Genomic DNA, 24419 nt, shown 5'->3' with positions numbered 1-24419 from the left:
ACAGCTCTGTCAACTGCTTTATCCGATGGTTCTTAGCCAGACTCAGGGTTTTTGGGGAAGTTGGGCAAAATTTCTGCTTGGAGTTGTTTGGAGAAGGCAGAAAAAGGCAGGACCTGGACGGCAGTGATGGGCAGGGAGGGCCTTTCAAGCTTTGCCGGAAGCCAGGGATCACAGCAACCATGTTAAAATTCAGAATCAGGTACCCTCATTAACTGATGAAGTAAGACTCGTGCCCTGGTCACTTCCTGACTTGATTAGTGACATTTAATGGACTTCTTAATAGGTCTTTTGCATAATTAGAAGTCATGCAGAATCGAGCCCGACGCCTGACTTTACACGTCCAGTGCGGTTTACCCAGGTCCCCTCCGCTGTTGGCGCAGTAATAATAGCTGCCACTTACTGAGTTCCTGCCAAATGGCAGGCGCCGTGACAAGCTGTTTGTGGGGATTATCTCATTTGAGCCTAGCAACAAGCCTAGGATGTCACAGGATTCTCTTTGGCTTCATGAGCAGAGAGGTGTGCTGTACAAACGGTATTTTGCTTCATCTTCAAAACACAGTGGAACTTCTCAGGTAGGGCTGTGGGACAGCAGCTGAGGGCGAGGGGCACCATCGGAACACACCACACATGAGATGCTAACAGCAGTGGGACCCTGGGCAGGACATAGTGGGAAACGTGAACTGGTGGGAAAGACACAGGGTGAGTTTTGAGCAGGTTGGCAAAACCAACCCAGCCCAGGACAGCACACCGACAATGGTGCTCACTGTGACCACCTAGAGACAGTCTAGAACTTCTAGCAGTGAGTACAAATCGATAAGGTTGCAAGGATTTCACGTCTGGAACAGTGGGTAACAAGGGAATGATCAATGTCTATGGCTGTGGCCAGGATCGATCTCTTCAGTGTGTTGTCTTTTCCTGTCACGGAAACCCTGGTCTTCTGTCCCACTGTCTGGAATTTCTGAGTTGCTGAAATCATCCAGGGCGCCGTCTATGACTCAGCGTGGTGCTGTGATTTCAACGGTTTGATTGCAGTGTTCACAAGCACGTGGGTGCTGAGGGGTCCTTAGTGATCATTATTTTCTAGATTTTTTTGGTAATTCTTTTAATGTTTATTTATGTTTGAGAGAAGGGCAGTGAGAGAAGGAGACACAGAATCCAAAGCAGCTCCAGGCTCTGAGCTGTCAGCACAGAGCCTGAGGCAGGGCTTGAAGTCATGGACGGTGAGATCATGACCTTAGCCAAAGTCAGACGCTTAACTGATTGAGCCAGCCAGGTGCCCCAATGATGGTTATTTACCACTTAATGCAGTCTGTCATAATGGGGTCTGTAGATAAATTTTCCAGGGTATATGAGAAACTTTTTTTCCACCTTTAAATGAGGTTATGTTTTACACACATTTGAGAAACTGTCATATCATGTAAATAATATTAGTTGGCTTACCAGAGAGAATAAACTCTTGTAAGACCTTTTGTTTATGTCTATATACAAACCAATGAAAGGATAATCATACTAATCTGTATCTAGTCTTTATAGTATGTTAACACTTCTATAAAGAAAACTATTTTTTATGCATATAAAGTGTTCACTAATTCAGATCAACCCAACCTGATTTAGACTGAATTATTGAGGGTTTATTGTTCTGTCAAAGCATAGAAGATGAAAGTTGTTTGCTTATCTCATCTGCAATGTCACCTTGGAGAGTTAATATTTACACAGCTATCAAGTAATGTATTTCCCTGAGTAGCTCGATGTAGCTCCACAGTTTTATTCAGGACAGGAGCAGCAGTAAAAAAAAAGTCAGTTTCTTCTTGTAAATTAGTAATGATCTAAATGTAGGGAAGAGCTCTCTCATAATTGTGAAGGTTCATGTCCTACCTATTAAGATCATAACTGAGAAAGTCAACAGGTATATTCCAGATACTGCTCTGAGCCAGACACTGTGCTAGCCACTGTAGAGAAACAGAAATGAAGGCCACACCGTAGGAGACAAATGCAACGTAATGATTAGACAACGCAAAGGTTTCAGAAGGCTTGAGGGGCAGGTTGTGAGGGCATGATACAGGGCGCGAGCCCAGCCCTGGCTGGGGAGGCTGGAAAGCCTCATGGAGAGGGTGGTGTTTCCAACAGCCTGCAGGGGCAAAGAGGATTGCTAAGCCTCTAAGAAGACAGCCGAAGGAGAATAGAAAAGCATGGAATTCTACACCAGGGAAGGCGCTCATAAAGATACACGACATTTGGAAAAGGCATTTCAATGCTTCATCTTTTCTATCTCTTGAGAACATGACAGGGGTGCCTGAAGTTCAGACCACTTAAATTTGGCCCCTTCTCTTGGGCATGTTTCTCTTTTGGTCCTCGCCCCTGTTGCAGAGAAAACAACGCTAACAAAAGAAGCAAGGACTAATCTTGGGTTTTAACATGATGCCATGGCAGAGGTATTGATACGGGTACCTGGGAAGATTAGGAAGCTTATGTGTGTTTAACCACAGATGATATAATGGTACTGGAATGAATCAAGAGAAGTCTAGAGAGACCAAGAAGGCCTTATGAGTACATATGAAATCAGGTTAAAAGTAAGCCACAGGTTCTCTTGTGATTTTGGAAACATCTCTTTGTTTAATCATAGAATTATTTTCATCTTCCATTCATCATAAATAATCCACTTCATTGCTTCACCAGTCCTTTTGTAAAAATTTGGTATTTAGCGTAAACAAACACTGAATGTTAGCCAGAGGTGTCTTAAACAGAATAGGGAAGAATTTTTAAAAAATACAAAACTTAAAAGAAAAGGACACATGAAAAGATTTACATTATCGCCCATTAAAAAAAATCAAATTTCATAACAACCATTTAAAAAAAACTCAGGTGGAAAAATAAGTAAACATAAATATAATCTAATGTATTTCCTTCATAAATACATTTAGATTAAAAAATGCATAAACGGATAGCCTGACAGTGCATAACACACAACAAAATATTTTGAGATGGATAATTAAATCCCAATAAACATGAATTAAAAATAAATTTTGATTTTATTTTTTACTCTTTATGGAAAAATATGCCACAGTATTTGCATAAAGAAAGAAATGGGCATAAACATATCACGAAAGCCACCAAAATGCACAATGTAGAGATTATTTGAAAACAAAACATACTTTTTAAAGCAAAAGGTAAAATGTTATAGCATTTTCGGTTGAACCTTATCCAATGAATCACACCTACTATAGGTGTTAGATAATAGAGGTAGATAAGTTGGGGCCAAAAAAAATCAGTATTCTAATGCTAGGGAGAAAGATTTTTATAGCTCAGATGAACAGACAGACAATTCCATCTCCTCTGAAATTCAAAGAAGCTTGAGGGAACAAAAGATGAAAATCTGCCTGTGTTCCATCTGTAAGCATCGAAAGTATCGAGCAAAATTACTGGAGTTTTAGATGTAAGTGAAATTCTTGACAAATAGCCTGTTGAACATAGAATTTTGCAGACTCTGGCCGTAGCCTTAAAATTGATAGTGAGGATAACTCTTGTGAAACTTATGAGGTTCAATAGTATTGAAATGGTCAGAAGTTACACGAGATGAGAGCTGGTAGGGACAATAATATAAATTTACGGTGCTGATGAAGCCGGTAAGTTTCTATGGAATGATTTTGTTGTTGTTGTTGCTGACCAAGTAACAACAAAACAGCTGCTGCTGATAGAGTCAGCCTCAGTGAGACCCAGAATGCCAATACTGTCTGTCAAATCAAGGAAGGACGCGCAGAGAGGATGTGACAGAATGCTGTGCAGGAAGTAGAGGAAAATGTTCCCCTAATTCTATATATTGCTTTCCTCTGTGGTTGGGTCCAGTGAAAGTTTGCTCAGCCACAGTAGAAGCAAATACGAATACTCTTTTGAAAGCTGATGCCCATTGGGACATCGTTTTATTTGATATTTTGCTTAATGAATGGTCTTGCATTTTCGGTGCCCAGTTTTCTTTCCATCTGGCTAGGCAGAATGTGTATATGTAACATTTGTTTGTATCCATGACTTTTATATTTTATTTATTCATAAGAACAATATGATTTAATTCTAAAAAACATGTTGCAAACGTTTGTCAGATCTGCCAAGGAAATTTTCATTAATAACTTGTCTCAAACGCCATAAGTGTGCTTAATTCAAGGATGTAACAGGCTGCTTCTGGCTAAAAGGGGCAGTTTGTGCTCAGACATCTGTGTAACAAGAAGACACTCTGGTCTCAGCCGTGGAATGTGGATATTTCCCACCATTAATGGTTGCTGTTCTCCAACTGACTGTAACATTTTTGCGTCTCACCTTTGGCTGTTACAAGTGTGGGAGTGTGCTGGAAAACAGGTAAGAAAGAAATTATGGCAGAAAAAGGGACAATATGTGAAATAGAATTGAAAAAATCCTGATAATCGAGGCCTGCAGTTTACCTCAAAACTTCCCTTACTTATAACTCAAACATCAGGCTCTTTCTTTGAAGCAGCTTATAATAAATTTAAGACCTATAACGCCACCATCTCTTATAATGGGACTGAGGAATTTCTGTGTGGAAACTATTTGAAGGAATGTCTAAAAAATGATGTCAAGAAATGCAGATAACTTCTGCTTTTCAGCATCTATGCAATCTATGACCCCTGCTGAGTTGATAAGGAAGAGGCATGTCACAGTTGTAGAAAAAAAGAATCACACAGTAAATCAAAGTATTCATGAATAAGACTTTGGAAATTTTCACTGTCATCAGGAGGGCATCTTCCTGATGGGGTGACCTCATTTCAAACAGCACAGTAACTAGAACACGGTTGTATTGCACCAAAGGTGGTCCAAGGGAAGCATGTTTGCTTTTTGTCACAATGACGGTTTCCTGTGGTAGGAAAAAAAATAAAATAAACCGCTCCAAAATACAGTACCACCCCTGGCAGTAACCAACAGAGTCGGTTTTGGAAATAACGCTCCTGTCCAATACATTTTAAGGCACTTAAACTGTTACATCATATTTTCGTGTAAAAAAATAAAATATGCATCGAAGCAACATTCACAAGTACGAGTCTTCGGAACCGTTTGTAGGGACAGTCCTGTACATATATACATCGCGACATGAAGGGTGCCTCCTCCGTTATACCGTCGGCCTCGTCAACTTCACTCCCTGTAAGAAAGGACAACATGATGTTCAGAGTTGGATGGTATCTATGAACAAAATGAAAGCATCAGTTAACACCAGATAAGTTATGCTACTAGAATGAAGAAGCAGCCCGCCCTGACAGCCTCACATACCCAATGACACAAACAGACTCGTCTGCCCACCTCACTGGCCGGCAGACTTTGTCATCTCGCCAGCCTAAGCTGGCTACTCACACCATCCCACTGAACATGGATGGTGGCCATGGGTCTCAATTGTTACTATTCGTAAAGCAGAAGAGACACTCATGGACATGACTGACAGTTTGTATTTATTTTGTGGTCAAATGGGATGGGTAAATATCCCAAGCCTTCTGGATTATTCTAAGGTAGCCAATACATCCCTTGTTTGGGGTCGTTCCCATGCCAAAGGAAAATGAACAGCGTTGTCCAATTTTGCCTCCCTTTTGGGAATGTTTCTGTTACTCTGCAGAATAAATCCCAGGGCTTTTAAACAGTTTGCTGTTCACTATGACTACATGTGTTTGATAGACTATTAGGATTTTCAAATAATTGTCTTCATTCTTTGTTAAAATTTATGTGATAAATTCTGACCAACAGCACACATACACATCGATAAATATAAATGGAAGTTTTAAAAATGGATAAATAGTAAAAGAAATTTAAAAAAAGAAATAAAAAAATAAAAAGAAGTAAAAAGAAAAAAAGAAATAAAAAAAGAACTGAATCGCTCCTCACCAACGCAGAGTGGGCGGCCCGGAACCCAGAGTGGCACCCAGTACAGAATGGGAATGGCTGAGGTTCTGGTAAATGACAAAATAAATGAAGGTGCTGGGTGGGCTAACTTTATCAGGTAGGAGCCTGGGGACCTCGGGTGCTCCTTCTAAGAACAACATTCTATTTCTGTCTAGAGTATTCTTGCGGTGTTGTGCAAGGTTCTGGGAGCCAAATAGACCAGGGTTCCAGTCCTCACTCTAGCACTGACTGAGCCACCCACATAACCTTGGGCAAGGTGCTCGGCTCCGAGTCTACTTCTGAACCTGTCCAGTGCGACAGCAGAGCTTGCCACGAACGATGCTGTACACAGTAATGGACAGCAATGACAATAACGGTAATTACAGCAGCGAGCTTTTACCAAACATTTGCCATTCAATCCTCTCTAACTCTAAAGAGGAGATAATATCATTAGTCTCAGAGGGGCAGAAACTGAGGTACAGAGAAGTGAAGTACATGCCCAAGGTCACCCAGAGAGGAGGCAGCAGAGCCCGTAGGCTTGTTCAAGGTCTATACTCGGAACCAGGTAATGACTGGGATGTGCTTGGCACACAGAGCTCAGTAGGTGGTAGTGTGGCTATTCTATTCTTTTTGCAGGACACTAATGGCAGGACACAGGGCACTCCCCTGCCACTGGCTGTCTCTTTTTTCCTATTCTTCTCCTGATAACAGTTGCCACACTGTGTACAGTCTCAGAGAAGTCCTGTCAGGGCTGAGCCGCTGGGATGGAGACGGCTCCGTCGATGCTTTGATGGTATATGCAGCAACTAAACATTGTGTGAATCACCTGGCTGGTTTTATTTTGGCTGATAATTTAGGAAATCAAATATACAGATATTAAATAAGTAACAAGATTCTGAGCCAAACATAGTAAAGTTGACACTGTGTGGGCTCCTTTGTTAATTAAATTATTTAAATGCCCAAACACATAGTTCTGCTGTGCAAAGAAGTCGTGTCTGAAAAATTAAACAATAAAGTAGACATTTTAGATAAATCCAGGTGCTGTCACATTTATTTAATTTTTAAAAAGTTTTATTTATCTATTTTGAGAGAGAGAGAGTGGGAGAGAGAGCATGAGCAGGTAAGGGGCAGAGAAAGAGGGAGAGAGAGAATCCCATGCAGGTTCATGCTGTCAGCGTGGAGCCCGATGCGGGGCTGGAACTCACAAATCGTGAGGTCACAACCTGAGCCCCAGTCGAGTGGGACACTTAACCAACTGAGCCACCCAGGTGCCCCAGGTGCTTTCATATTTAGAAAGGCAGTGAAATCAGGACACATATGAAAAAGATGGGTTGGGGGAAAGATGATGAACACATGATAGGAGGGGTACAGATATTTTGAGTATATTCACCTTTACTCCATTGCAATATGCCCTTCAATGAACCCATAATCCTCCTCTTAAATTAAAATGGATCAATGCATCATTATTATTCTTCTCAAGAAAATATGTACTTGAGAATGAGAATATGTTAGCAAAACTTAAAGTATTCAAACAGCTAGGATTCAGAAATAGCATTTCAGTCTAATTTGGATTTAAATAAGATCTTGCCAGAGTCTTACCTTCTGCCTTGACACCATCCAAGACTTTATCGTTGGCACCAACACACTTCCCAGAAGGATCTGAACTGGGTGGTATATGAGCAAGGGCACGGATATTAGAGAGAGGTGGTCGTGGCCTGCGAACACGATCTTCAGCATTGGAATTCCTGATGGGAAAAGAAGACAGAAAATCTAGAGGCAAATTCAGTCTGTCATCAGACTTAAGACACACTCCAGTAAAACTGGAATTCTGTACTAGGTCATGACCATTCTTTCCCCCTGAATGTATTCACAGGGAATGTCTCAAAAGCATCATCAAATCTTCCTTTCCCTACAGAGCTCTTCCCAGAACAGATTAAAGCTGAAAAGGTAGCCAGTGTTAAAAGGCACCAATAATTGCCACTGCAAATTAGCAGCCTGTCTACCAAGGAGAGGGGAGTAGAGTTGCTTCTCAGAAGGCTGAAAAACACTAGTAAGGCAGAGGTCCGAAATGGATCTTTCTATGCTTGGTATTGAAATAGACTGTCAGTGTTTAGAGGGGAAGCCTGCTTGGCACCATTTCAAAGTCCCAAAGTTCACTTTTGAGAGTCAAAAGGATACAGTAAGATAATATATGATACATACTGTTATAAGCAGGAGGATACTTTCACCAAGTGAACATTAATAAAGGCTTTGTTCCTTCTCTTTTGTCCAAGGATCCCAAAGCACTTTATGAGCTACTGTGTATGGCAAGTGAATTCTACAATGTGTGCTGAATGTTTAAACCCCACAGTGAAGTCTTAATGGAACTCAGGTAAATGAATACGGCTTTGTGAGTCTACCACTCTATTATATGAAGGACAAAGCTTGCAGATTTTGTAAGTAGCTGCCAATAGTGTGTACCTATTAGGCTTTTATAACAGAAATCAGACACTGGCAATTTGGCTATTATTACCGATTGTTTCAACATGGCCCAGTTGTCAGAATTACTGTGTATGTATGTCCACTTTTTCAACGGAATGGCTTTAATAGCTTAGCTTCCTTCTTGTTTCTTTGAGAACAGCCTCTGGAAAGGACTCAAGCTCCTAAACATGCACAATGATGGCATAAATAACTTTTTATTATAACCCATTGAGGAAAGGTCTGCTTTTTCAATTATTTTTACCTTGTAATAAATTTCAAACCTTTATGCAAAAATGTATTTCATAGCCGCTTTCTTTTTCATAGCCTTACAAATCATTGCCGTAAACTGAAGACACTTAACTCATCCCCAACAATCTCTCTCTCACAGCTCTGAAAGTACATGCTTAGATTTTTGCAGTTTCTGTCTTCTCATGAATAGAAAACAACAAAAGAGCTTTCTTTTTTAAAAACAATATACTTCATCAGAGCGCCTGGGTGGCTCAGTCAGTTGGGTGTCCGACTTCGGTTCAGGTCATGATCTTGTGGTCCGTGATTTCGAGTCCTACGTCGGACTCTGTGCTGACAGCTCAGAGCCTGGAGGCTGCTTCAGATTCTGTGTCTCCCTCTCTATGCCACTCCTCTGCTCGTACTTTCTGTCTCTCTCTCTCTCTCTCAAAAATAACATTAAAAAAATTTTTTTAAATATACTTAATCAACTGACAGTTGAAAAGCGGCATCTGATATTATAGTCCTGGGAAGTTCTTATGACAAGGAAAGACCTGAACATTCTCCTCCTGTTTCCAGGAGAGATTATTTGGCCCAAAGGGATGATGTTAAGGAGCTAGGGGGTGAAGGCGGAGTCAAAGCAGGGCTGAAGGGAGCAAATAATAGAAATACAGAGACATTTGTCCCCGTAAATGAGCAGAGCGAGGTTTCTGACCCAAAGTTCGAGGACCATGGCTGCTGGGCTAAATCACTTGAGTGACCCTTTCTTGGCAAAGACTCAGGCTCTGTGTCGTTCTTCAGCAAGCTTCAGTGGGCTTTGAAGGGAAGCCATAGATATAGTCACAGGGCTGCTGCTGCAGTAAATAAACAAATAATCGCTGCAAGATATAGGAGGCATCAGGGCAAGCCACATCAGAGGTTCACCTTAGCGTGAGGAATTAGGTACAGAGACATGGCAGTAATGATGATGAGAATTGTTGGTATATGCAATGGGTGCTTATTACATGTCACGTGCTGCCAATGTGCTCTCCCATATTAACAGGATTAACCTCCCAAATAACCCTGGGAGGTGGATGAAAACTATTGTTTGCACCATTTTCCTGATGAGGAAAGAGACATCTCGTGGTCAGGAAACTTTCCCAGCTGGTGAAGTCCGAACTGCTACCCGGGCAAACTGGTGTTCCAGTTTTCTGGGCCAGGTAAGGGTCAAGGCCTCTGAGGAATTCAGTTCGCGACGCCGTGGGGACTGCAGAAATGGAGCTCTTTGGTATGTACAAGCTTTCTGGTCCAGAAGTTCTTTTAGAGCTCTTTCCCCTCGGATGCTTCTCAGCAGCACTTCCAGAAGTAGAAGACTTCATCAAACTCCCCTGCTACTCATACCGGGACGCTCCTGTGATTCCACATGCTCGCGGAAACCTTTAGCTGGGGACGGCTAGGACTACCCCCGTAGTGTCAAGGGCACACGGCCTGAAGATGTAGTCTTTACTCTCAGGAAGCTTCCAGTGTACAGGTGACCTTCTACCCTCACACCATTTGTGTGAGGCTCTCTTCTGGCCCTGGGCTGGCTCTTTAGCTCCTGGAGCTCATCTTCAAACACACCGGTCTATACACTGCTCCAGGATGGGGCTGGGACTCTGCAAACATCGCCCGTCCTTGGCAGCCCACTCCGTGGATGGTTCTGCCAACAGGGGCACCTGAGGAAGGCTGGAGGAGGAGGGAGGTGGGGCTCAGGCCGGCAACAGCGTCTTCCGGGGGCAGCAGTTGGCTCCAGCGGACAGGGGCTAGTGCCCCTCCTAAGAGGCCTGAGCCCCCATTTCCTTCTCTAAGCTTCTAAGCGCTGAGGACTCCCACGTCTTCCCTTGGTTCCCCCAGCTCCTGCTGCTACCTGTGGTTGGTGCTCCTTTTTGTCCTCACAGTCCCCCTTTCCAGTTTCCCCACACCGGTTAGTCTTCCCTGTGTGGGAGGCTGTTTTCCGGGTTCCTGACGGACCTGGCGGTCCAGGCACTGTCGTTACTCTGCCTTGTAGTACACTTACTCGCCCTGCCTCACAAAGAGAAGGATGTGCATGACGACTAGCAGCTGCCGCAGACATCGGTCGAATTAAACAGGGATTTCTCCTCACTTTATGTGCCTGCCATACCTTCTTGTAAATCATTAATCAAATTTCCTATCACTATCACTCGAAGTGACTAGTGTTAAAAATATGATTGAACATAATATAATAGAGGGGAAAAACTTAGCTTCCAGACATTAGGGCCCAAGTCCCTTTCAGGTGTCCTCATTTGTTACTCTCATATGGTGGATGCACTGCTCCAACCCTTGGGGAGGGGAGGGGGACCCCAGCAATTCAGGTCATATGCTATTCGTTCTGGAATCTTCATTTTCCTGAAGTCTCTCTCTCTCTTTTTTTTATGTTTACTTATTTCTGAGAGAGAGAGAGAGAGAGAGAGAGAGAGAGAGAGAGAATGAATGGGGAAGGGGTGGCGAGAGAGGGAGACAGAGGACCCAAAGCAGGCTCTCTGCACTGACACCAGTGACCTGGATGTGGGGCTCGAACTCACAAATCACGAGACCAAACCATGAACCAAAGTCCTACGCTCACCTGACTGAGCCACCCAGATGCCCCTTTCCTTCAGTCTTAAAATCCACTTTTCAATCATTTGATTTCTACTTTCCTTTTCAACTCTTTGAGTTTTTTCTCCATCCTATTTATCTCCATCTTTCCATCTCTCTTTTTCCCTACTTTTTTTCAGTATCCCCCACCTCCAGTAGACCCTTCACTCTGCATTTTCATTTCCTTGAAGGTCAGTGTAGAAAGAAATTGGAAGAAGTGGAGCGAGAGTGTACTTGTCCATGTTGGAGTATTCCATGCTATGGTGGCCGTCACTTGGAAGCAGTGAGTTCAGTATGTCAGTTTTAGGGCATCTTTGCCACGTTGCTGGCACTATCAGGATGACAATGCAAAATTCAATAGAGAGAGGTAAGGAATCTGTAAGAGCCACGATTTCCATTAGTTGGACATGAATTTGGCAGAATGCGATCTCCAAGCCAAATGAGAACACCAGCAGTAGCTGTTATTCCAGAAGTCTATGTCACGCACCACCTCCCAGCCTCTTCACCTGCTTGTTTAATAACTTGCTCGGTCACTCCTTCGTTCAGCTAAGCACTCACGGGACTGATGAACTGCTCTGTGAAAGGGCGGGGTGTGCCAGGAGTGGAATGTGACATGACCCTGCGCTGAGTGACTTTCCGGGCACCCCTGTGACCGCTCACACCTCCTCCCCATAAGCTTCCTTCAGGGCTGACGACTCAACTGCATTCCCGCACTATGTCCCACACCCACACTGAAGTCTCCCTGACTTTAGGTCTGTCCTGTCTAAGCTGTTTTCCGCTCTGTGGCCAGAGTGAGCACAAAGCTGGGTTACATCGAATCCCTCAAGAGTTTGTGACACAGGGGAGACCCCTAAGTGTGGTGCACAAGGACCCTCCTGACCTGGCCCCAGCCCGTCCCCCTCTCCTTGCTCTGTGTTCCAGACTGGAAGAGCTCCGCGCTGCCTTCCCCGCCCTCCTTGCCATGTGTTCGGGGCCCCATCACTGTCCCCTGGCCTTTGCACATGAACTCCTTTTGCCTGGAATGCCATTCACCCACTTCTCGAGCCCTCTCTGCCCACAGCAACTCAGTTCTTAAGTCGCCTCCTCTGGGATGCCGTCATCAAGGTCGCACGTTGGCCTTCTGGTCCTCTTTGCTCTGTGCTCGCCTGACCCGCAGCACCTTACAGCCTCGTGCTCACTGGCTACTCCCACTGCCTGGTCTGTATGCGCCACCCTCACTAAGCTGACACCTGAGAGTCCGCGGCCCTTTCTTCTTCACCTCTGAGGATGCAGTAGGTGCTCAAAAGGAGTGTGTAGAGTGAATGGATTTCTATTTTTTCTAGATCCCACCATAAATTTACCATGCAGACTATCACTCCGTTTTCACTACCTTCTTTAAGTAGGGGGGAAAATGGCAATGATTAAAAACAACAACAACAACAACAACAAACCAAACAAACTTACTAGAAAGAGTTTTCTTTTTAAGTAAAATTTAAAATAGGACTCTTTTCATCTTGCTATCACTGCAGTAATATAAATGAAGCAAATTAATTTTAATGCTTCCAGGTACTGATTCTGTGTCACCATGGTTGACAGGATCCAACTAGACTTTATGAGATGGCATTTGACTTTATGGAAGTGAACACTATACCCGCATTTACAATTTTACGGGGGCTTTAAGCTGTCATGCTGAAAAATGTTTATAAAACATTAATCAAAAAATGACTCTTTAATACAATGCATTGTCTGAAAGATGTTAGAAGGCGCATATTGTAAATGGATTCTTTTTCTGACTAAAGTAATTTCCACCAAAAGCATTTCCCCATTGCTCTACAAGTACACTGTGTGGATAGATAAAGAGCACTTTCCAGCACATTACTACCTGCTCCAAACACTTGGGAAATCAGTAATGTACAGCATGCCATATTTCCATGTCACACATGACACATTCGTCTAAAATTATCCAACAGAGTTTGACACTGCAGCACATTCCATAAGCAGGGCTTTCAACTGACATCTGCCTAGTAGGAACTTCAAGTGAGAGCTTTCTTCTTCTAACAAGCAAGTAAGGGCTTTCTTTTATCCTATACCCAGGATGCAAAGGATAAAACAATGCGTACAAGAACAAGGTTTTTTTTTTTCCTATTTTAAATATGTTTATTTTATGTTCTCTGAATTAGAAAATTCCCTTTGTATCAGTGTTCAAGATTCAACAATTTCTACATTCTATTGGATGGGCAGCTTTTAACTGTTCCTTGAGAAACATTTATCTTTCCAGATGAAATATGGACTTTGATTTAGCCCACACTTAAGGCAGAAGGCTGCTCTATTGTTCATGATATAAAAACATATCACTGTTCAGTTTACTTACTTGTAGGTGCACAATGTTCTCACCATCCACCCATCCCTTTGTTAAAATATACTTTTTGGGGGCGCCTGGGTGCCTCAGTCAGTTAAGTGTCTGACTTCAGCTCATGTCATGATCTCACGTTTCATGAGTTTGAGTCCCACATGGGGCTCTGTGCTGAAAGCTCAGAGCCTGGAGCCTGCTTCGGATTCTGTCTCCCTCTCTCTCTGCCCCTCCCCTGCTCGTGCTCTGTCTCTCTGTCTCTCAAAAACAAATAAAACATTAACAAATTTTAAAAATACATATACTTTTTGGGCCTCTGTCCTGTGTGGGTCACAGTTCTCGGTGCTGGGCATATAAGGTCAGTAACCCCACCAAGGCCCCTGCCTTCCTGGGGCTGACCTTCTTGTAGCTCTTGGCCGGATACCTCAGCCTTCCTCTGTCAGAGGGGTGAGTGTCAGCACAGCGAGCATAACCCCTTCTGTCACTGGCCTCCCCAGTTTCTACAATTCAAAGTTTGGGGATTATCTTTGACAAAGTCCATTTGTCTTCTTACCCCTAGATTGAGCCACCGAAATCTGTAGATTCTTTCCTCCGTCTGCCACTCTCCTTCTCCCTTGGTTTTCACTGCTACCTTCCTAATTTCACACCTCATAAAACCAAACTGAGATTACTCTTACAGCCTCCTGACATAACCCTGTCTTCAGACTCTTCCTTTAATCAATCCTCCCAACCACAGCCAGATTAATCTTCTTACAACCCCCATTAATTAAAGCCAATACCCTGCTCAAGAATTACAATGACTTTCCAGTGCCCATTCATCACATTCTCTACCTAGTCAACTTCACTGAAAAAGTTACTACTGGCACCATTTTGTAAGCGCTTACTGAGTGTGAAGTGCTTTGCCTGCATTATCTCATTTAAATCTTTGCAACAGCCCTATGGAGCAGGGGCAATTTGCCCATTTAGGGATAAGGGAACTGAGGTTTAGAGCAGTTAACTGACTTGCTTGACATCATGCATCATCTGTTTCAGTAGAGGCAGAAGTGGACCTCAGTCTATTTACTGGTAAGCACTGAGCTATGCCAACTCCATTAAACCAAACTTTCAGTGGTCACTTGCTATCTCTGGCTCAGGTCTAGCACTTTTTCATCTTTGTGAAAGCCGAGCCTCTGTTGGATCTTGTCCTTTCTCTCTATGTATCTAAATCCTATGGGTTCATTCAGGTTCAGCTTTATATTCCTTCCACTGTGATGGTGGCTTCCCTACTGATTTCTTCCTCTTTTGAGGCAAGAAGATGCCTTTCCTCCTTGCATCAAATAAAGTAGCACTTGCTTATGTTGCCATCATTTTCTTTGGTGTAGGTTTTGTTTTCCCCTGACTGTAGGCAAAGTATTACATTTGTCTTTTAATCTCCTGTGGTACTTAACCACAGGACTGGTACTTAATAAATGATTGATTATTTAAGAATAAATACTAAAGTAATGTTTGCTGTTTAAGAGGACAGGATATAGAACAAATAAATACTAGCTGCTTCGCTGGATTGCAGAGAGGGCATTCACGCATTCCTTGAGGCGAGTACTCTTATTTCATGGGGCAAAATACATTCGCTACAGCAGGAAGGAAAGAAACTGGACTGACCGAGAAACAAAACTTTGAAATGAGTACTGAGTTGTGGAGTAAGAGAGGAAAGATGTTGGAAAACAACCTCTGTGTTCTTTGAAGTCTAATATGACACTCATATTCCCACTTAGTGACGATAGTGTGTATTCTAATCACCTGGATCACTTCCTGTCTTTCCGGGGTTCATTCTCCTGAATTCACATGACTTGTTTTCCATTTAAATGCCTTCTCAGACTTTCCACTGGGTTTTGGAGAGAGCTGCTGGAAAATCTGAAATCCAGTTGCTTCTCTCTTCAGTTGTCATGGTGATCTCCCACTTTTGTTTAGTCTGTTCTTAGTTAGAAACATCCATAAGTTTACTATCTAAATGTCCTACACATTGTTATTTGAATTCTGTCTCTTCCTCAGTGAATCTCTCTGAAAAGCCCATGTTTGTCTCTAGAAGTCATTGAGATAGAGGGTGTCCCCAGTCATAATATAATCCTGGAAGGCAATCGCCGTTTGAGACACTCTTCTCCCACATCACTAAATGCCAATCTCTGTGTCCTCTTCACACACACACACACATACACACACACAGAGTCTTTCTCTTTAGAGACAAGTACTCACAAAAAGTCAAATTCACTGGACTAATTTATCTCAACTACTAAACAAGGGAGCAATTACATGCCATTTCTAGAGCACAAAATGATACCATGATAAAGTGCAACAAGTTTTGGAATTTGGTTAGAAAAGGCTTTCAGTTGGGATTGTCCTAAAGCAAGCTAACTTCAGTAACATAGCTGTTATTTTCATGTAGCCACATATAATTTATTATATCCAGTAACGTACCTGATGCTGGTCACGATAGGAGTTAAGAAGCCTGACACAGGAGTCAAAGAGCCCTGGCTTACATCCCACATCCACCATTTACCACATGTGTGACCTTGGTTAGCCTCAGTTTTCACATCTGTAAACTACCTACTCTGTAGGTTTTGGGCTTTTTTTTTTTTAATAAACAGTAAGTGAAATAATGCACAAAGTCCATTATGTGTCTGACACTTTTCTAGGTGCTGTGAATAAATGGGTAACTGCTCCCTCCCACTGCCTTCAAGGAGTATATGCTCTTACTCATTTAATAGGGAGTGAAGATAGAGGGTTCCGTGCCAAATGTAGGCAAAGAGCAAATTCCACCCAGTAACAAAATCCTGACACATGGCAGTGAGAAAATGCATCACTGCTGTCTAGGGAAACAGTTGTTAGGCAAATGGATTCAGTGAGTATTTGGGTTATTCTCATTTTTATCTCTTGTTTAGAGGGGGTAAAATGAAAGGCCACCTACTTCTAGGTTGGTGGTTATGGCTTGGCTTGCTAGAGGCCTGCTAGATCAGTCAAGAGCTACCCTAAGGTCTGGCCTTTTGGAGCAGCTGCTATTTAGTCTGCACCACCCCCAGAATTCTACTCTGCTTACAATCCTAGCTATTCTAGAACTCCTTGTATTCCAAACCCATTCTGGAATGTTCGGAAGGCTGGCAAGTCAACTTCCTGCAGGTTCCCTCAGGACAGTGGACAGGATGTCACAGATCCGTGTGATCTGTTCTCCTTCACTCCCATCTAAATAACTGGTCTTTCGCTCAAATTCTCCGAGGTATTTTAGTATGCAGATGACGCTGCCTTACCCTTGCCAATGATTTACATTTCACTTTCCTCCTTGGTCTTTTGTCCCTCTTTAACTGGAATCTCCTGACCTATTATCTTTGGCATGACCCCACCACAGCATCAAAAACTCTACTGCTGCTTTATGGCACACGGAAGAAAACATTTTTGTCCTTTTTACACAAAGAGGCATCCAAAATGAGGCACAACTAAATAACATATGCAGATAGCAGCTCTCTCGAAGTTTCCCCAGCGTCCCAGTGTGGGTTCATGGAACCCACATAGATGGCGAACGTTTCCAAACTGTTGAATACAAAGGCGGCGGCAGCCGCTGCGTCATCTCTGACTAACCACCTTGGCTAGACCTCTGGCAGAAAAACGCAGTAATTCTGCACCAGTTTAACAGCTACAAATGGAATTTTAATTTCTAACCTCCGAAGCCTGAAAAAATGTCATAGGGTTATCTCTGTAGCTAGCATATGAGAGGGGAAAGGACACTTTACAATCCACATAGGAGACGTCAGCAAACATGCGTCACAAACTGGCCTCAGGCACCCCCTCCTCTTCCCTCACAGGGACCCATGGTGCTCTCTGACCACCCTCCCCTCCACACTTAGGATGACTTTAAATGTCAGATGTCTTTTCTGATGTGAAACTTTAGAGATTTATCCTTCATCTTTCAAAACCAGAATTCAAAAATATTTTTTTTTTATCCCAAAGGGAGAATTAGGCATACAGTTAACATGTATGAGGTTACAAACTACACGTCTAAGGCCATTATTAAGAAAAATGAACCATCTTTCTGGTAATCGAAAGCTTTGGAAAGGAGAGAGCAGTATTCATGTTTTAGTCTTGCAATAATCCCACTTCGTACAGAACTTCAGAAGCCATATCTGGAGTTCATGGATTTTTTTTTTTTTTAAGTTTATTTATTTTGAGAGAGAAAGAGAGAGTGTGTGTGCAGAAGCAGAGGAGGGGTAGAGAGAGAGGAAGAGAGAGAATCTCAAGCAGGCTCCACGCTGAGTCTGATGCCAGGCTCAAACTCATGAACAGTGAGATCATGACCTGAGCTGAAATCAAGAATCAGGTGTTTAACTGACTGAGCCACCCAGGTGCCCCATGGAGTTCATGGATGGTTTTGACCTTCATTGGTATATTGGAAAGGCACAATACAGGGTGCAGAAGATAATGACACAGGGCTTAGTATGTGTTAGGCACCATTCTGAGTGTGCAGACATCAGTTCATTCACTCCTCACATTTACAGTGTGAGTAAAGCATTCTTATCTCCGTTTTTCAGATGAGGAAACTGAGGTAGGTATCAGTACAAATTTCCCCAAGGCCATGCACGGCTAGTGACTGGATGTAGCTGGGATGTGAATACAGACAGTCTGGCTCTACATCTGGGTCTTCAACCATACTCCGTGATTGCGATGCCTGAAATGCTAATTTGTCAGAGAACTTGGGAACCCCAGAGAAGAGATGCTTGATAATATTAACATCGAAAACAGAGGGTGAAACCTAAGAAAAATACTATTTACACAAGAGCAGTTTGAAAGGAAAAGAGAGGTATGCCTTTCAACCAAGGTGCCTGTGTGACCGGCCTTTTATTTGCTTCAAATAAAAGGTGGTTTATGACCGTTTTTGGCCCATTAGGAAAACAATAGATTGTGTTTTAGTCTTCAGTTACCTGGGCTGTAATCCCATCGCTTGGCTGAAAGTTTTATGTAAATAAAGATGCAAGAAAAGACCAAAATGAGCAGCTGGTGTTATTTCTGTTCTGAAACAGGTAAGTTCTGATTGGAAAAGACGGTTAATGAATGGCCTGAGCCGGCTCACCAGATGCTGACAATGAAACATTTAACTCTACCAATTGAAGGTTTCTGCCTCGGAAGATTAGGTACACCTTCACCTGTCTGACAGCGTTGTAGGAGTAATTAGCAAGCAGGGAATTCAAGAATGAATTAAAGAACTGAGTCACGGAGGCTTCATTCAAATGCTGGCTGTGTCTTCCAGGACGGGGTCACCATATTTATGGAAACAAGGTGGGCAGGAAGTAGACTGAGATGACTTTTTTTTTTCCTTTTCTAGGCTGTCAAGGAAGAGTCTTTTGTCTTCTTAAGAGAAAATCTGGCTAATATTCATGCTCACAGGACGTGAAAACATCAAAAATAGATTGAGGCTTTCATACAACAAAAATAACACAAGGTCATCAGAATACACCATGATCACCAATACAGAACTGGCCCCTGGTTCAGAACAGAACTCACTGAACTCTGGCTCTGGAAAGCTGTGCTTAATTTCACAGAATTTTTTAGATGGGTTTTTATATAAATGAAGAAAAACACTCAAATCTTTTCAGTTCGAGGCAAAGAGAAGCGGATGGATGTGACATGTGCTTTCATGGATTCTGACACAGTTCCCACCCTCTAGGTGGTGCTTAATGCTCCGTAAAATTTTGCCACCACTTAGTGCTCCCTAAAATTTTGCACTGTTAATCCTCTTAACAGTGGACGGTGGAACTTCTGGAAGGCTTTCAAGTCTCAGTTAAGTGGTAGATGTGATCAGCCGTGACTCAAATGCACATTGTTTTTTTAGTATACATTTTTTCTTTGGTCAACTTGGCTGTTAATCACCCTCTGGCAAATTTTCTTCTTGAGGATACAACATTTATGATGAACATCAACATCAAAAGAGATGTCTTCTGACACAAAAGAATGAGGCAGTTTTGATTTGGGGATTAGAAATTAGCATTATTTATCCTTAAATCCATCTATTTTAAAAAGGTTCACTCAGGTTTCTGGTTTAACTTAGCTAGATAATGTCCTACTAACCTTCTCCCACTCTATCTATTCTGAACGATACAAATATTGGGGAGTTAAGGCCTCATTTAGAAGGCTTTTAGGCAGAGGAAGAAATTAAGAAAGCCCTTGGAGCCATTTCTGGAAATAATGATGATTTTCTAATCCCCTCAGTTCTCATTAACCTCTGAGTACATCATACATCTAAGAGAATTGTGGTTTTCACAAGTCAGTACAGACAAATGGCCACTTTTATCAACAAATGAGTAGGATAATCCTAAACTGAAGCCTTTTTGTAACACAGTGCATGGGGCACCTGGGTGGCTCAGTTGGTTAAGTGTCTGACTTTAGCTCAGGTCACGATCTCATGGTTCATCAGTTGGAGCCCCACATCAGGTTCTCAGCTGTCAGCACAGAGCCTGCTTCAGATCCTCTGTTCCTCTCTCTCTCTGCCCCTCCCCTGCTCGCTTTCTGTCTCAAAAATAAATAAACATTTTAAAAAAATGTGTGCGTACATGCACACAGATGCAGAAAGTAGTCTGATGCAGTAGTTCTCAGCCTCTGCTACCAATTAGAATCACCTGGGTGGCTTTCAGAACATATGACGCCTGGGTCTATCCTGAGAGCTTTGGAGGTAATCGCTGTGGGGAGGGGTCAGGGCATGACAGTTGATTCTAGTGTGATTCTAATCTCCCAGGTGATTCTAATGTAAGCTGGGCTGAGAAGTCAGGTCTGGTAGAAGGGGGAAGCAAGAGGACTCTGGAGAATTCTGGAAGCAGACAGATGGGCCTATATGCCATAAGCTCTGCTCTTTACTCACTATGTGGACTGGGGTGAATTATTGGACCTCACTAAGCAGAGCTTTCTACTTTGGACAGTGGGTTCAATAATAGCTACTGTACAGAGCTTATATGAGATAAGGCAACTTATGTGCCTAATACAGTGCCTAGCATGGAGTAGGCACAAAATAGCGGAGTCTTCTCCCTTTAATGTTTGAAAGTGTCTGCACATATGCTTTCTGATTTAATGTTCCCCTCAGCCTTATAAGGTAAGAGAAGAAAACAGGCCTGTAAGTTTGGATGTCAATATGTCTGGCTGATTTAGAATTTCATATCATTTTATTATCAAAATAATTTCATATCCTCTCTAACCTTTGGAGTGCCTCAGGGCTCAATCCTCAGAGCTCCTTTCTCCTCTATCTCCATACTCCTTAGTGATCTCATCCAGTCTGACCTTAAAATAACCTCTATATGATAAACACTCCACACTTATAAGGCCAACTCTCCACTGGATGTTGAGAAGAAACCTCAAACTGAACATGTTCAAAATGGAACTCTTGACTTGCCCCACATCCCTCTTCAACCACCAAAATCCGTTCCTTTGCCATCTTCCCCAATCCAGCAAATGGTAACTCCATCCTTCCAGCCCCTCAACCAAACACCTGGGAATATCTTAAATTCTTTTTCTCTTCCAAGCATATCTAGTTTACAGAAAGCCCTAGAAGCTCTGTGTTCAGAATATGTCCCAAATCCAATACCACTTCCACCTTTGATTGCCTTTGACCTTAAACTCCCATATGGATTAAAGCTTCTTAGTTGGCCTTCCTGTTTCTCACTGTAGTACCCTTCCATCCATCCAACCCCAGACTTTTGTTTAACGCAGCAGCCACAGGGATCCTTTCAAAGTGAGAGCTGAATCTTACCTGCTCAAGATCTACTAGTCTACTCAGAACCTTCCAATGACTTCCCCTCTCACCCTGAGTAAAAGGTAAGTCCTTACAATGGCCAACACGGCCTTACACACTATCACTTGCCCCTCTCCTACCACCTTGACCGTGTCTCCTATTGCTCTCTCCCTCACTCCTTCTCTCTTCCTCACTCCCTGAATACTGGCCCCTCCTCATCCTCCAACTCGCCAGGAGCACAGTGTTGCCCCAGGCCCTATACCCTCACCGTTCCCTCGGCCTGGAATCTCCGTCTCCTAAACACCCACATGGCTTGCTCCCTGTTTCCTTCAGGTCTTCAATCCAACACCTTCTCTAAGCCTAAAACCTTGCCATCTCCACACTGGTGCTCCTTGTTCTCCTTCCTGGTTTTATTTTTCTGTATAACACGTGCCATCATCGGATATGTTCGTTTAAGTGTCCGTTTAATCCCACCAGGAAGGAAGCTAGATCAGGGCCAGAACTTTTTTTGTACTTTGTTCACTGCTGTAGCTCATGGGGCCTGGGATAAGACCTGGCATATAGTGGGCACTAAATAAACACTTGGTGAGTGAGTGAATGAATCAAGAAAACTGTGTTTCAAAAGCACCTTTTCATCGGCACCACTGCTTTCTGTTTTTACACTCACTGTCAGTGTCGAGGGGTTTGTTTTTTATTAATATTTAGAATGCTTGCTCAGCAAGTCCTAGAGGGCTTGCACCAGAGCAGACCAGTCGTAGAAACACAGGGCACCCGTACATAGTGCAAGCGTGCAGCAAGGGCAGCTCTGGGAAATGTCGCTGCTACAGTATCCTTGCCACACTCGGCTTCAGGAGAGATGACACTCCAAATGAGCTGGCTTCCTGAGGCCTGGGCATCTTTTGAGTTGTGTCCAATTTCGTATCTCCTCTTGCCCCCAAGGTAACTTGTCAAAAACCCACCTGGCACCCCATGGTTTTAAAAAGTGGGCGGCTAACCTTAACTTCTGGCCGGAGTTGTTTGGATGGGGCTGTAGATGGGGACGAGGGGGTGGTGGGGGTCTCCCTCTTTTTGCAGCTGCAGGCTCGTTTATTCCTCACTGTAAAGAAGCGTGGAGCTGGCTGTCATTAAATGCACGCAAACTGGTTTACAGTGTCTGGTTCAATTAAGAGAACTTCTGGGAAGAGACACAACCCAATAAATAATTGGAGAGATGCAACTCTGAAATGACAATTATTATTCACAGGTCTCTGTTTGCAAGTGGAGACTGAGAGATATGAACTTCAAGTGAATGAGATCTCCTGGGTGAGAGTCTTCACTTCAAACACAGTAAACAACTGTTGTCCTGTGATGCACATTTTAGTACTGCTACAGGCAAACTTTCTAAATATTAATAATAATAAAGACCAAACCCCTCTGCAACTGACAGCGAGTGTGGGGATAGCAGGAAGCACTGGGAAAGGGGTGCTGCCAGCTCTCCTGGACAGGGCGAAGGCCCCCCCCCCACGAAGGACAAGCTCCAGAACACTACAGTGTGGTCCTCTCGCCACTGTGGCATTTCCCTTTCAGAAGCATGGTGTGTATAGGGGTGCCTGGGTGGCTCGGTCGGTTGAGCGTCCAACTTCGACTCAGGTCATGATCTCACAGCTTATGAGTTCGAGCCCCGCATCGGGCTCTGTGCTGGCAGCACGGACCCTGGAGCTTGCTTCGGATTCTGTGTCTCTATCTTTCTCTGCCCCTCCTCTGCTGGCTCTCTCTCTCTCTCAAAAATAAATAAACATTAAAAAAAAAAAAGCATGGCCTGTATATGTATATGCCTGCGGGTGGGTGAGCTAATTATTAACCTGTACAACTGATCTCTTTAGAGCTACTTCTAACTATGACTGGGTGGTTTTTACTTTGAAATAAATCAACTCAGCAATTAAGAGTTTCCACTAACTGAAGGCCACAAAGTTGGCCTTCAAAGCACAGAGGGTAGGGATTTGGTACGTGGTCTGCGGGACCACTGCAAGCCGAGCCCAGCTGCAGTGCGGCTGATGCGGGGAAACAGGGGCTCCTCTTGCTCACACCCCGTCACCGAGACTGAACGAGCGGCGGACAGCTAACACACCATCCTTAGGTATTTCTAGAACCCTGGGTGGTGTGATGGAAAGGACTGGGTCTTTGACATCAGAGACCTGGCTTTAAATCCTGATCATGCCACCTACCAGCTCTATGATTAGATGATCTAACCCTAATTCCCTCAGTTTCCACATCCGCTGAAAAGGAGGTTAAAACAACTGTCTCGAAAGGAGACACCCTCAAGTTGGAGGTTTTAGCGAGGCAGGGCTTGTCAAGTACCTAGCGGGGCTGTGTGGCTCAGAGTCAGCACCACCAAAAGGACTGGGATTAGGGTTCTGATCATGGTTAGAAACAGCATGAGGGGATGGTATGGTGGAGCTCAGATTTAGTAGTTTACAGGACTGGACAGGGAAGCGGCTGGCCCCTGAAACACCCAGGGTGAGGCCGAAAGCATTCCTAAAACTTTGGAGAATGGTGGCTGCTGAGGAGTGCCTACCTAGGGGGTGGTCCAAACTCCCCTGGCCTTCATCTGTCTACAGCTTCTGGATAAGGGCTTATGGTTCTCCTCTCCTCCCCTCTCTCCCTTTCCCTCTCTCCTCTCCTCTTCTCTTGTTTTCTTTTTGAATCTTTCCATGGTAGCAGTTACACTGTAAGATTTTTTTTTGGGGGGGGGTCATTCATATCTATTTCCTTTCATTAAGAGACATATATGGACAACCTTCAAATACCAGGCATTCTGAAATTATTTTAAATATGCTTAAACTTTACTCTCAGCTTTTCACTTCCAGAGTGAGCCCTAGGGGTGTGTCTGCTAAATGAATCGCTTTCCTCTGCTCAGGCTGTGCCTTGTGAAATACTGGCATATGTCCACATCCAAATGCTGTGCTTTAACCACATCCATACAAAGGGAACTCAAAAGACCCTTAAAGATCAGACAAAAATATAGGTACAGAGTGGAAAAACAGGAGCAAGCTTTCATCCATCCTAGACATCACCACGATATCATATACTGAAGCCATGGAACGAGGAAGTGAGTGACCTTGAGAAATCTGTGTCTCAGCCTACTGAGTTGCTTATAGAATTTTATTATTTTTTTATAGTACTTTGGAGTATGTCATGAGCATC

General features: G+C 43.3%; 1 protein-coding gene across 4 annotated transcripts in view; it reads right to left on the bottom strand.

Annotated features, from left to right (window-relative positions):
• Positions 1-2863: 2863 nt before the first annotated feature.
• SLC10A7 (solute carrier family 10 member 7) overlaps positions 2864-24419 on the bottom strand; it is a 261321-nt gene continuing 239765 nt past the window's right edge. For all 4 annotated transcript variants that reach the window (XM_039254304.1, XM_039254307.1, XM_039254305.1 and 1 more), the window contains 2 exons: positions 7471-7616; positions 2864-5143 (listed from right to left, as the gene is read on the bottom strand). In XM_039254304.1, coding sequence (XP_039110235.1) covers positions 5114-5143; positions 7471-7616 — 176 coding nt within the window. In that variant the 3' untranslated portion in view covers positions 2864-5113. The remainder of the gene's footprint in view (positions 5144-7470; positions 7617-24419) is intronic.

The sequence above is a fragment of the Hyaena hyaena genome, unplaced genomic scaffold, assembly GCF_003009895.1.
Source record: "Hyaena hyaena isolate Hyena2069 unplaced genomic scaffold, ASM300989v1 scaffold_476, whole genome shotgun sequence".
Classification (NCBI taxonomy): domain Eukaryota; kingdom Metazoa; phylum Chordata; class Mammalia; order Carnivora; family Hyaenidae; genus Hyaena; species Hyaena hyaena.
This window is presented reverse-complemented; position numbering and strand designations above follow the sequence as displayed.